We start from the raw sequence: 14973 nt of genomic DNA on the forward strand, positions 1-14973 counted from the left end.
TTAGACTTATATACTGCTTCACAGTGCTTTACAACCCTAAATGGTTTACAAAGTCACCCCCAACAATCTGAGTCCTCATTTCACTGACCTCGAAAGGATGGAAGACTGAGTTAACCTTGTGCCGGTGGGAATCGAATTGCCAAACTGCTAGAAGACAGCAGACAGCAGAATTAGTCTGCAATACTGCATTCTAATCACTGTGCTACCATGGCTTTTTAACAGCAATACAGGATAATAGCAATGCAACCTTACTACATGGGTACATTTCTTTAGGCATAAGACAGTGCTCTAGGAGTTAGGTGTTTAGCAGAATGATGGCATGGGGGGAAAATATTTTTGTGCCAAGTTGTTTTGGAATGCAATGGCCTATAGCAGCGTCCTGAGGGGAGAAGTTAAAAACAGTTTATGTCGAGAATGGGAAGGGTCTTTAGATATTTTCTCAGCCCTCTTTAGGCAACTGAATTTATGGTACTTCTTCTGAACTGTTACCACAAGGTATGCTTACTTTGATCATTCTCATGTCTCATTATTTGGCATCTTCCATTATCAAAACAAATGGCAAGGCAAGGACAATCGGGTTCTACATAGCCTTCTGTTCCTGGGTACCAATGGATTCCTGCAATGCTGAATGCTCCAGTTACGTTCACCAAACAGTTCATTTTCATTTTCATCTATAATAATAATTCAATATACACACATAAATATATATATACATATATGTTCTGTCTCACTTTTCTTCTTTCCCAAAAGATGAAAGAATACAAACTCACACAAACACAGGCAGGCAAGCTCGCTCGGACTTCACAGAGTTAATTCTTTGGAACTGATAATATCCTTGGCATTCCAACATGCTCTGCCTGCCAAGTCCGAACTGATAACAAATAAAAATCTACTCACAGAAAATTACAAGGCAGTCCACAAAAATCATTCACGAAGAAAATCTGAAGTAAGATTAAACTTTGTCCCATACAAAGTTCCAGTCGAAAACACACCCACTTTTATCCCCTGTGGGGTGTGGCTCAATGACTCAGCTCACTCTCTGACCCTCCCACGCCTCCTATGTTGCTGCTCACGTTTCTCCCTATGACGCTGCTTAGGATCAAGCCAACACTCTTCCTCTTTACTCCCTGTCAGGGACTGCTCTGATATGCCGTCCTCCTGATTAATCTCAGGCTGTTCCTCTCGGTTGTCTGATGAAACCTGAGGCATTATCAGGGAGGTAGGCATTGCCAGAGAGGAAGGTCCTGGGGAGGAAGGCCACATAGCCCTCCATGTGCTCGCCAGAGGTAGCCCGACTGTCATTAGGTACCGAGATGAGATCCTCAGACCCCTTGTGAGACCATATGCTGGTACGGTTGGCCCTGGGTTCCTCTAATGCACGACAATGCTAGACCTCATGTGGCTGGAGTATGTCAGCAGTTCCTGCAAGACGAAGGCATTGATGCTATGGACTGGCCCGCCCGTTCCCCAGACCTGAATCCAATCGAGCACATCTGGCACACATGCCTCACTCCATCCACCAACGCCACGTTGCACTACACACTGTCCAGGAGTTGGGGGATGCTTTAGTCGAGGTGTGGGAGGAGATCCCTTAGGAGACCATCCGCCACCTCATCAGGAGCATGGCCAGGTGTTGTAGGGAGGTCATATAGACACGTGGAGACCACACACACGACTGAGCCTCATTTTGACTTGTTTTAAGGACATTACATCAAAGTTGGATCAGCCTGTAGTGTTTTTTCCAGTTTAATTTTGAGTGTAACTCCAAATCCAGACCTCCATGGGTTGCTAAATTTGATTTCCATTGATAATTTTTGTGTGATTTTGTTGTCAGCACATTCAACTATGTAATGAACAAAGTATTTAATAAGAATACTTCATTCATTCAGATCTAGGATGTCTTATTTTTGTGTTTCCTTTATTTTTTTGAGCAGTGTATATATACATACACACGCACACACACACACACACATACACACAAAAATATGTATTATAAGAAATAGCTACAGTTCACAAATCAAGTTGATATCCCTTAAATCAACTTCACAAATAGGCTAATTATCAGCCCTGTATTGTGCTATATTAAATAGTATAATATACTACTTTAAATCCCTGTGATGTTTGAAAAACTCTTTTTAAACTGTGCAATTGCAGAATTAAAAAACATGATTTTATATTCTTCCACTGTAGGTTGGGCTGGAATGCTTAGAAAAACCTTTCTGACAACTGGATACTAATGTTTCCAAAAGGTGACTACTTAGTAGAATATATCTCTAAACTTACCATAAAAGTCCCATTTTTGTCATAAATGTGTATTTCCCCATTGGCCATTCCAAAGAGCAGAGTTCTACCATCTGGAGACCATGCAACATGGTGAAGCTGTACTTTTAAATCCTTTCCCCAGATACGATTCCCTTTTAAAGGAAAATAAGTTCAATGCATCTCACAACTAGAACAAAATGTTCAAAACTGAAAATATTAAAAATCAAAATTTACAAAGAATTTTATCTCTTAAACAGGAATGAAAGCTTTATTTCTCTTTTCTCAATGCCTCACTCTAAGCTCTACCATTTCAAAATTACTGATATACATTCTTGAATATATAAACTTGGATCCAAATATGTGATTCTTGCTGTTGATAAAACTATTCTTCAGCTTTCTTTTTTGTGCTGTGTTGTTGCATACCAGAAGATCATCTCGCTCAGTGTTGTGTAAAAAAAAAAAACATAAGGGATCATGGAAGACAGGAAGGTTCCATTCTTAGAACACAACTCTGTTCCTTTCAGTGACTAAATTGGAGATTAATTGAATTAGGACACTAACTGCTTTAAGAATGTGTGTCAACAACTGAAATGGAATTGTAATAAAATCATATTATTTTGGCTTTATTTTTCTCCTGATATGGTACGTCCTCATAATTATACATTAACATAAATATACGCCTGTCTATATTTTAATAAAGCTAATTGGGTTATTTAGAAATGATATTCATGTATTGGGAAAGCAAAACTTAAATGTGATTTAATTTCAAATGTTTCCTTTAATATGGAAACAAATGATAAAATAAAATATATGGAAAATCCTTCTCTATGGTCAGATATTGCCCAGTGAGTCTAAGTTATTGAATAATAGTGGCATATTCTTTTTGGAGAGCAATCACTCTCCAAAATGGTAACGTTTCCTGGAATGGAAATGTTTGAAGGGGTATGTGGGAATACATGGTTTAACCTCTTCTGCTCAAGGACGTATGAACATTCATGTCCCCTACACTTTGGGGGACTCCCTCCCTCAACTTTGTATATTAAACAGAAAGACCTGATAAAAAACTGCAGAGTTGCTGAAATAAGTTTTCAAATCCTACATAATCTGAAAATTCCAGCTATTGGGAAGATATTAAATGCATTCAGCTGAATGTCTATGGTGATTCTCAGTCATCCAGGTCATGGTTGTCCCAAAGGTGCTTTTTGAAGAGGTAAAAGGACTTGCTGGTTTTTTTAAAAAAAGACATTTCACTTCTCATCTATGAAGTTTCTTCAGCTCTGGAGCTAACAGGGCAATTATGCAAGGGAATGATTTCTGAAGAGAACTACACTATACGAGTTATTAAACTTTTTAAAAACTGTATATTCTATTAGCATAAGTAGTACTTTACCATCTACAGAACCAACAATTACAGCACCATCTTCATATATGATGCAAATTTTCTGCCCATCAGCATTCCATCTCATGCTTCTAACCACTGATTTATTTCTATTGTTGATCATCTCTTCATACCAAGCACCTAAAACCAAAGAGGAAAATAAATCATCCATATCTACCACACTTTATTTTTCATCTGAACTGTTCTTATTGAAAGTAATCCAAAAGGAATTATTTGCAAACTCAGTAATTTCTATTGAGCTGGACATTGATTCATGGTTATTGTGTCACTGCCATGAAGCTGCTCTGAGGAATATTCCAACACCGAGAACTGGAGGTGGCAAGGAAGCAGGTTTTAAAAACTGTTCTTCTATTCCTCTTCCCTAGCAAAAGGAAGTTTTGATGTATATGTAATAATGTATTTTTGTTTATGTGTTTCAGGTTTTCTTAAAAAGCTCATGCAGCTCTAGATTTCATCTGGGTGTCTGTGGTTTTTCATACTTTGCTCCTAATATACAGAGGCTGGGAAACTGAAGAAGCTTCCCTAATATTCTAGTATCAACAAACCATGGGGCCAGAGCAATATATTTAGTTGGTAAGAAGGTCAACATGATATTAATATAAAAATAAATCTCTTAGAATAAATTGCCATATTAATTTTGGGGGGAACAAATAATTCTTTTTAGAATCTTTTAGCCTACAACTAAAGAGCCAAAGCTATTCTGTAGAAATCTCTGAGCCAACTACGGATTGAAATTCCAGAAATATGTAATAGCTGTTCCCTAGCAAGTCACCTACCTTTATACAGCATCCACACTATAATAAGTCCGTGCTCGTCACTACTAGTTAGCTTTTGATACTGTTCATTCCAAGTCACTACTTGCACAGCACCTATAAAATGGTATAGCGAAACTGTTGACAACTGTTGTTGTTACACTAGTAACAAGAAGTTTATTTGGGGAAAAAGGTAATGTGTTTTCTATTAAAAATAAACATTATACATAAAGACCCATTCAGACCCACTTTGCAACTTAGGGATTCTCCTGGACTCGCGACTCCTGCTTGATGAACAGGTGGCAGTTGTAGCTAGGGGAGCCTTTGCAAAGGTTTGGTTTGTGCACCAGTCTTAGCCTTTCCCGGATCAAAACTCCCTATGCTTGGTCATTCAAGACCTAGTTCATCTTGTCTGGCTTACTGCAACATGCTTTACATCGGGCTACCCCTCAAATGTATTCAGAGTTTCAATTAATACAAAGTGTGGCAGCACCAGCAGTCTTTGAAGCCCCTAGAATGCCATGTTACCCCATTGCTTTGTGAGCTGCTCTGGTTGCCAGTTTTATTTCTAAGCATGTCAATTCAAAATTATATCCCAAGAAATTCACTGCAATTTATCTAGCAGAAATTGAAAGTTCATCACTGAAACTGTATCATTTTCTGAACAAATTAGTGAAAAAGCAATTTGATTTTACTGAACAGTAGCAACTCTTACCTGTGTGGCCCTCAAGTGTCTGATTCATTGAGAGATTGCTAGGTGCAGCAAGTCCTTTTAATTTGGCTTCATCTAAAAACAAAAATCGTAAGACATAAATCCTAAATAAACTAGCATTTATCATTTTTACTAGCTTACTTTTTTCCTAAATGGTGCCCCCTTTCAATTAATCATAATATTTAACTTTTGTATGTCCTGCAGAAACTGAGCAGGAACTCCAAAGGAACTGAAATTACTCTTTTGCTCATTAAAAAGAAATTGAAATCCCAAATCCAAATTCTCTTTGTATTTTTTTTAAACAGTATTTTGATCAAAGGATAAAAACAATGGTCACAACAATGAGATCTATATAACATATTCCTTGTTATCAATTATATTAAGATCTTATTAAGCTTTAATGAAAAATCCTCAACAACTCTATAACCTAGAAAAAATATATCCTTTATTCATACCTTTGATATTGAGTATGTCATATTCAGGCCTCTCATAATCATGCCAATTTTGCATACAGGTAGATCTCAGCAACAACGCAATAGGGACTAGAATTTCTGCTATGAAGTAATGTGTCATAGTTTTGGTCTTTCCATGACCAAAATCAGTGGGGAAGCCAACAGGAAGTTGCAAGTCCCACGTGATTTGCAAAGAGGCAAGTAAATGGCTACTGCTAGGTGGAAGATGGTCTGTGAGGGTGAGCAGGTGATTGGCTAGGCATAGTAGGTTTGGGGATGCCTGTTGCTGGGTAAAAGAAGCTGTGTGAGGGTGCAATTAGCCTCAGAGCTATGGTAGCGCCCCCCAATGCACGGCCAGGATGGGGAGCCCAGCAGAAGGAGGCAGGTGAATATGATCATCTGTTGGGGGAGGTGGCAGGAGTGGCGGGTATGTGTGATCATAAATTTGGTTTGGCTCAATCTTTTTATCATGTGACTGTAGGGGCACTATGATGGTCATAATGACCTGTCACAATTCCATTTCCCCACCACCACATTCATAATGTTAAATAGTTACAGAACAGACCTGAAGTGGGGACTATCTGTACTCTATATGAATAGAAAAATGCAAGTTACCTAACTCTGTTATGTAAATATACATGGAATTTTAATAAAATCTGTCTCAACAAAATGTGTCTCAGATACATTTCGTACTGTTCAGGTTAGTTATAGTAATGTTCCAAAATATTGGAAGATTAGACTATAACAGAGATTGTGGGATTGTCCTAGAACAAATAATGTGAGTAATGCATGGAGAGAACAAGATGAACAAGTTACAACACAGCAAAAAAGAAAAAAAGTCACTGTATACTCTACTTGCCAACAAAGTTGTATTGATGCAAATGTCATTTACCTGTTTTTGTTTCTAACTTTAAAACTTTCAGTAGACCATCTTCACCTCCACAGGCTATATAACCTTGGTCTTTGCTCCAACAAATAGATCTAAGTCTAACATTACCAGGAATTGTAATCTGAAATAAATACATTTGTTTACAAAATGAAAGCAATAATAACACTAAAACTAGACTCTAATTGTGAATAATTCCAGCAACTAAGTTAACTCAAATCAGAGCTGGCATATACAATATTTTATGTACAAAATGTTTTACATAATATGTGTGTGTGCGTGTGTGTGTGTGTATAAAACATTTTGTACATTTTATATATTTTGTATATTACACACACACACACACAGAGAGAGAGAGAGAGAGAGAGAGAGAGAGAACAAGCCTGCAAAAATTATTAACAATTTCCAGAGGTGCTACCCTTTTAAATTATGCAACTCTTTCATTCTAAAAGTAGAAATATTTGACACAGTAGATAATTTTACTTCAACATTAAAAAGGTTTCTTGACTGACACGGAAGTAAGGTATGGCAATTCTGAAAATGTCTGAAAAAACAAATAAATATTTTAACATTTCTCAGTTTTAATTTCTAATACAGAAAAATATTGATAGATTTAACCCACATAAACCAAAACATTTTCTGTATGAAATCATTTTTAAGAATGAGACCAAATTGTTTGAGAACTGTTGCTACATGGAATAACTTCCATATATAATAGTAAAATAACCATTAATAACATTCCGTATTATTATGCCATATAATATTATATAATAATATTATATCAATCAACCAATCAGAATAAAGCTGGAAGAGACCTTGGAGGTTTTCTAAGGCAACCCCCTGCTCAAGCAGGAGACCCTGTACTATTTCAGATAGGTAGCTTCCAATTTCTTCTTAAACACCTCCAGTGATGAAACACCTGCAACTTCGGAAGGCAAGTTGTTTCTCCCTATTAGGAAGTTTCTCCTTAGTCCAGGTTGCTTCTCTCCTTGATTAGTTTCCATCCATTGTTTCTTGTTCTGCCCTTTGGTGCTTTGGAAAATAATTAGATCCCCTCTTCTTTTTGTGGCAGTCCCTCAAATACTGGAATACTGCTATCATGTCACACCTAGTCCTTCTTTTCTCTAGACTACCCATATCCAATTCCTGCAACAGTTCTTCATATATATTTGTCTCCAAGTCTTTAATAATCTTTGTTGCTCTTCTTTGAAGTCTCAACGTATTTTTTTAATGTGGCCAAAATTGGATGCAGTATTCCAGGTGTAGTCTTACTAAGGATTTATAAAGCAGTACTAATTCTTCATCTGATTTTGATTCTATGCCAACTATTTATATAACCAAGGATTGTATTAGCTTTTCTGGCTCATATTTAAGTGACTCCAAGGTCCCTCTCATAGTTACTGTTTTTGAGTCATGTTTCACCTAATCTGTACTTGTACCTTTGGTTTTTCCTGTCGAAGTGTAAAACCTTGCTTTTCTCCACGTTAAATTTCATTTTGTAGGATAGGGCCCATTGTTCAAATCTGTCAAGATCTTTTGGGATCCGGAGCTTGTCTTCTAGGGTGTTGGCTATTCTTGTCAGCTTAGGGTCATCTGAAAATTTGATGAATTCCCCTTCTATTCCCTTATCTAACTAATCTCCTGCTTGAGCAGGGGATTGGACTAGAAGACCTCCAAGATTCCTTCCAACTATATTATTCTATTTAACTGGAGTGTCAACATCATCAGTTCAATGTCATTCCAAATTGATTTGGATCACTGTAAGTAGAAATTACTGAATAGAATTTTAGGCTTTGTTTTAATAAAGGTATTAGCATTTTAGAAGGCATTCATGACTGCTTTCAAGTTTTTCTATAAGTTAAAGCCATTTCCTTTGAGGAAAGGATAAGGTTATATTCTGAAGTCCCTATATATGTGCATATGTATGTGTATATGTGTGTATATACAGGTGTTACAGAAAAAAACCCGATGGGAAAGGAGGAGATGCAACATAGTTTAAGAGGGTCTTTTCACAAATCTAACAAGACAAAGACTTTATGCTATTTGTTGTTTGATTTGTTGCTTTCTGATGCATCACACATATCAAATTTGTTTCTGTACCTTATATAAAGACTTGAGCCCTATTTAATACATGCTTTTTGCTTTGCCTGAAGTACTTGTGGTTCATACTGTTGGGTGTATATGTGTGAAAAAGCCACTTCAAAAGTACTGGGAATGCTTAAATACAGGAACTACGTTCTTTCCAGTTCTATGCCAACTCAGGTGCCCGAGTTTTATGGGCAGGACTATTTCCTCTGCTCCCATGGGATTTGCTAAGTCTCTTCGAATTCTAGTTATAACTGATCTTATAATGCTCATAAACAGTAGTACAATGAATTCAAAATGCTATAAATTGTCATGCCATAAATTGACATCAACAAAGACAAACAAGAAATATTTGAAGGAAAAATTGTAGAATTGTTTCCCATGCAAGAATCATGAAATTGAAATACTAGAAAATATTATACACTGTGCAAAAAAAAATAAAGGGAACAGAACAATAAGACATCCTAGATCTGAATGAATGAAATATTTTCTTATTAAATACTTTGTTCATTACATAGTTGAATGTGCTGACAACAAAATCACACAAAAATTATCAATGGAAATCAAATTTAGCAACCCATGGAGCTCTGGATTTGGAGTTACACTCAAAATTAAAGTGGAAAAAAACATTACAGGCTGATCCAACTTTAATGTAATGTCCTTAAAAGAAGTCAAAATGAGGCTCAGTAGTGTGTGTGGTCTCCACGTGCCTGTATGACTTCCCTACAACACCTGGGCATGCTCCTGATGAAGTGGTGGATGGTCTCCTGAGGGATCTCCTCCCACACCTTGACTAAAGCATCCCACAACTCCTGGACAGTCTGTGGTGTAATGTGGCATTGGTGGATGGAGCGAGGCATGATGTGCTAGATGTGCTCAATTGGATTCAGGTCTGGGAAACGGGTGGACCAGTCCATAGCATCAATGCTTTCGTCTTGCAGGAACTGCTGACACACTCCAGCCACATGAGGTCTAGCATTGTTGTGCATTAGGAGGAACCCAGGGCCAACCGCACCAACGTATCGTCTCACAAGGGGTCTGAGGATCTCATCTCGGTACCTAATGACAGTCAGGCTACCTCTGGCGAGTTAATGGAGGGCTGTGCGTCCCCCTAAAGAAATGCCACTCCACACCATTACTGACCCACTGGCAAACCGGTCATGCTAGAGGATGTTGCAGGCAGCAGAACATTCTCCACTGCGTCTCCAGACCCTGTCACGTCTGTCACATGTGCTCAGTGTGAACCTGCTTTCATCTGTGAAGAGCACAGGGCACCAGTGGCGAATTTGCCAATCTTGGTGTTCTCTGGCAAATGCCAAATATCCTGCACGGTGTTGGGCTGTAAGCACAACCCCCACCTGTGGACGTCGGGCCCTCATACCACCCTCATGGAGTCTGTTTCTGACCATTTGAGCAGCCACATGCACATTTGTGGCCTACTGGAGGTCATTTTTGAGCAGTGTATATGCAGGTCTTGGTGTGTTCGGGTCTTTTCCTGTGTAAGATTGAGAGCATCTTGGCAACATTTCAACGAGGTCCCACTTGCCATCTTCAGGCTAGTGAAGCCGAAAGCACCAGCCTGAAGATGGTGAGTGGGACCTCGTTGAAACGTTGCCAAGATGCTCTCACTCTTACATAGGAAAAGGCCCGAACACGCCAAGACCTGCATACCTGTACCCGTGAAAATCTACGAAAACGTGTATATATATATGTATGTGTGTGTGTATGTGTGTGTATAAATACACACATAAAGTTATTTAATTCACTTTTTTAAAAAATTGTGATTTATATGTTAGTATTAAGCTGATTGTATTGTTATATGGTTCAGGTTTCTTCACTTGTGAGTAAGCTCAGTTAAATGTTTGTTAGTTTAAATAGTGTTTCAGCCAATCATACAATGATTAGATTTGTGTGTGTGTGTGTGTGTGTGTGTACACACACACACACTGCTCAAAAAAATAAAGAGAACACTTAAACAACACAATGTAACTCCAAGTCAATCACACTTCTGTGAAATCAAACTGTCCACTTAAGTAGCAACACTGATTGACAATCAATTTCACATGCTGTTGTGCAAATGGAATAGACAACAGGTGGAAAGCATAGGCAGTTAGCAAGATTCCCAATAAAGGAGTGGTTCTGCAGGTGGTGACCACAGACCACTTCTCAGTTCCTATGCTTTCTGCTTGATGGTTTGGTCATTTTGAATGCTGGTGGTGCTTTCACTCTAGTGGTAGCATGAGACGGAGTCTACAACCCACACAAGTGGCTCAGGTAGTGCAGCTCATCCAGAATGGCACATCAATGCGAGCTGTGGCAAGGAGGTTTGCTGTGTCTGTCAGCAGTGTCCAGAGCATGGAGGTGCTACCAGGAGACAGGCCAGAACATCAGGAGACGTGGAGGAGGCCGTAGAAGGGCAATAACCCAGCATCAGGACTGCTACCTCCGCCTTTGTGCAAGAAGGGACAGGAGGAGCACTGCCTGAGCCCTGCAAAATGACCTCCAGTGGGCCACAAATGTGCATGTGGCTGCTCAAAAGGTCAGAAAAAGACTCCACGAGGGTGGTATGAGGGCAGAGGTGGGGATTGTGCTTACAGCCCAACACCATGCAGGACGTTTGGCATTTGCCAGAGAACCCCCAAGATTGGCAAATTCGCCACTGGCGCCCTGTGCTCTTCACAGATGAAAGCAGGTTCACACTGAGCACATGTGACAGATGTGACAGGGTCTGGAGACGCCATGGAGAACGTTCTGCTGCCTGCAACATCCTCCAGCATGACCATTTTGGCAGTGGGTCAGTAATGGTATGGGGTGGCATTTCTTTAGGGGGCCGCACAGCCCTCCATTAACTCGCCAGAGGTAGCCTGACTGCCATTAGGTACCGAGATGAGATCCTCAGACCCCTTGTGAGATCATATGCTGGTGCGGTTGGCCCTGGGTTCCTCCTAATGCAAGACAATGCTAGACCTCATGTGGCTGGAGTGTGTCAACAGTTCCTGCAAGATGAAGGCATTGATGCTATGGACTGGCCCGCCCGTTCCCCAGACTTGAATCCAATTGAGCACATCTGGGACATCATGCCTCACTCCATCCACCAATGCCACGTTGCACTACACACTGTCCAGGAGTTGGGGGATGCTTTAGTCCAGGTGTGGGAGGAGATCGCTCAGGAGACCATCCGCCACCTCATCAGGAGCATGCCCAGGCATTGTAGGGAGGTCATACAGGCACATGGAGACCACACACACTAGTGAGCCTCATTTTGACTTCTTTTAAGGACATTACATCAAAGTTGGATCAGCCTGTAGTGTTTTTTCCAGTTTAATTTTGAGTGTAACTCCAAATCCAGACCTCCATGGGTTGCTAAATTTGATTTCCATTGATAATTTTTGTGTGATTTTGCTGTCAGCACATTCAACTATGTAATGAACAAAGTATTTAATAGGAATATTTCATTCATTCAGATCTAGGATGTCATTTTTGTATTCCCTTTATTTTTTTTAAGCAGTGTATATTCTCTCCATAGGCATACACATGTGTCAGCATAGGTTACGTTACACATCGTTGTGAAAATAAAATAGGGGTAGAGAAGCCACAGTGAACTCTTTGGGAAAAACATAGGAGATGTAAAAAGAATACATTTACATCTATAAGTACTATGAAGGTTTCATTTATTGCCAAGGATATGGATCCAAATACCCAGCTACAAAAATATGACTATATACAGTTTAGAAGTATTAATATTTCTATAGGTGGGCCTCCTCTTATGAGCAAAATGGACCCTCAAATTCCTGTTGTTAAGTGAGACATTTAGGTGAGTTTTGCCCCATTTCCTTTCTTGCCACCGCTGTTAAATGAATCGCTTCAATTGATAAGTTAATAACCTGGTTGTTAAATTAATCTGGTTTCCCCATTGACTTTGCATGTCAGGAGGTCACAAAAGGTGATCACTGAACCTTGGGAGGCAACAATAGTCATAAATCTTGATGAATTTTGATCACATGATTACGGGGACACTGCAATGGTCCTAACTGTGAAAAACGATCCTATGACACTTCTTTTCAGTGCTGTTGCAACTTTGAATGGTCACTAAATGAACTATTGTAAATCGAGGACCACCTGTATACAGCATCAGACTGGGAGCACAAACTCTTGCAACTCCCTTCTCTTCACTGCCTTTTAATCTGCACTGGGATTAGTGCATAACTCTTAATACATTTCGGGCCATTTAGAGATTAAATAAGAGCAGCAAACCGAGTCAAAACTGGAAAGAAATCGTAAGAAAAGTTATTTAAGGGAGAAATTCTGACCGCGTCCCATTGGCCTTTCGGATTAGACGGCTAACTTTTCCTGCAAAAAGAGGCGGGGATGGGAGGGGGGGCGCCGAAAGGACGAAGAAACCCCAGAAAAAGCACCCATCTCACCTTCTTGCTCAAGTAGACAAACATCCTGCCCGCCTGGTCCTCCGCGCCAGCGGGATAGGCGCTTCAACTGGCCGGAGCCGCTGTCTCCATGACAACAACGGCCGCCGGAGTGCGGCCGCCGTGGCAACCGACCCTAAACCGGAAGCACAATATATATCTGGCGAGGCGAATCGCAGCGCTTCCGAGTTAAGGGAAATGGACGCTTGAACGTTTAGCGGCCTTTTCAGCCGCTATTCTAATGGGTTGTTCTCTACCGGGAGAAGGGAAAGAGCGAGGGTTTTCGGTGTCTTTTATCCTTTATCCTACGCTTCAGAACTATCACGAAAAGAGAAGCGCCGAAATAAAAAGATCCGGATCCTTGGAAAAGTCTTTGTTTCCTGCGATTTGGGCAGGATGAATAAATCTTACCATTTATAATGTTAATATAATAGCCCAACTCCCTGAGAATCCGGTTGCAGTTTTCCCAGTCTAATTGTGTTTTTGGACTCATTATTATTATTATTATTATTATTATTATTATTATTATTATTATTATTTCAAGCTCTGAGCATCTTTTAAAAACGGCTGAGGAAGAAATTTGATAGTGCATACATTTTTGTCCCTAACGCTCCTTCTTTGCCCTCCATTCCAAATTTGGAGGAACAGAGCCTTGATTAGGAAAAGTGTTATGTTGTTGGTTTGAGCCAACAACAAGAAAAGTGTGTGTGTGTGTTGGGGGGGCTAATATTAATTAGCCCATATTCATCATTGCCCCAAGTCTGTTCTGAGCTCTCCCACCCCCACCCCCACCTTTGTTTTTCCTTAGCCCCAGTTGATCTTGAAAAGGTTATCCCTGGTTTGGAGATCCAGAGGGAACTCCGGGGTTACACTGACTATTGAAAAAGCAGAATCAACCAATATTGATCATGTTTCCAGGAATTGGGGAAAAAGAATCGACAAGTAATCACTGGAATGTGTTTTTCCTCTGCACAGTTTCAGCAGAATCTCAGAAGTCACGCTTTGCTTTCTTGATTTCACTTGGTTGGTATTGGACCTTGCTCTGTTGATCACCATCTCCACAGTGATGGAACTGCCGGTCTTTTTAGGAATATTTTAAAAATGGGGTATTTCCAGCAGCTTTCTCATTTGAAAGATTTTCCATGCCTATAACCCCCCCCCCAATACATCTTACTAATGAATTCAAAGACACTTGGTCATTTTCAGTGTTGATTATTAGGGAAACCTAATAATGTCAAGGACTAAGGAAGTTAGCAAGAAAAGGCTTTTTAAGAGAAAGACAGATTGAATCTGGCTGTTGCTCAGTTTGCATGTTAAAGAGTTTTAATTTTTTTGAGGGGGGATGCAATTTTGCATCCAAACATCCCTGGTTCTATTCAGCTATAAAAGCCAAAATGGAATTTTCTGAGCTAAAAATCTGGAATTCTGAATCTTTTTGTTTCCCCACTCACTTTTATTTTTTCCAGCTTAATGGAATAACACACACACACACACACACACACACACACACTTTTATAAAGAATGTTTTCAATTGAAGCCCATTTGAACCCTTCACATCTCAAAATTGAATTGAATCTTGGCTAATTCTCATATGTTTAGTTTTGTTTAAGATCTAGATGATAAACAATTTGTGACTGAAGTTCAGTTATTTATAAGCAGTTTTAATTAATATAAAATAACAAACCCATTGATGTCAATGTGACTCTTAAAATGCCTAATATAGAAGCATCAGACATTTTGCTTTATAATAAATCATTTAATTTTTGAATGCTTGCAATTATCAAATATGCAGAAAATTGTGTTTATTGCCTTACCAAGAAATATAGGTTTATCCACCAGTTGTACCTAATTAAAGCATGAACATGCTCAGCATCATTTTGCTTTTAACTTATTCTCGGCTCATGAGTGAGATCTCCTTAATTTGTCTTAGCTGTATTTCCCTTTATTCCAACACTGTCTGAGGTCAGACACTGTAAAAATGATCATTATCACTAATTATCTCGG

At 39.3% G+C, this 14973-nt stretch overlaps 1 protein-coding gene across 2 annotated transcripts in view; it reads right to left on the reverse strand.

Annotated features, from left to right (window-relative positions):
* WDR35 (WD repeat domain 35) overlaps positions 1–13104 on the reverse strand; it is a 34731-nt gene extending 21627 nt beyond the window's left edge. For both annotated transcript variants that reach the window (XM_026695322.2, XM_087917572.1), the window contains exons 1-7: positions 12973–13104; positions 6470–6587; positions 5129–5200; positions 4438–4530; positions 3653–3781; positions 2284–2414; positions 506–671 (exon numbers count right to left, since the gene is read on the reverse strand). In XM_026695322.2, coding sequence (XP_026551107.1) covers positions 506–671; positions 2284–2414; positions 3653–3781; positions 4438–4530; positions 5129–5200; positions 6470–6587; positions 12973–12996 — 733 coding nt within the window. In that variant the 5' untranslated portion in view covers positions 12997–13104. The remainder of the gene's footprint in view (positions 1–505; positions 672–2283; positions 2415–3652; positions 3782–4437; positions 4531–5128; positions 5201–6469; positions 6588–12972) is intronic.
* Between the last annotated feature and the right edge of the window lie 1869 nt (positions 13105–14973).

Source organism: Pseudonaja textilis, chromosome 1, assembly GCF_049901715.1.
Source record: "Pseudonaja textilis isolate UNSWEBS1 chromosome 1, rPseTex1.2, whole genome shotgun sequence".
Classification (NCBI taxonomy): Eukaryota; Metazoa; Chordata; class Lepidosauria; order Squamata; family Elapidae; genus Pseudonaja; species Pseudonaja textilis.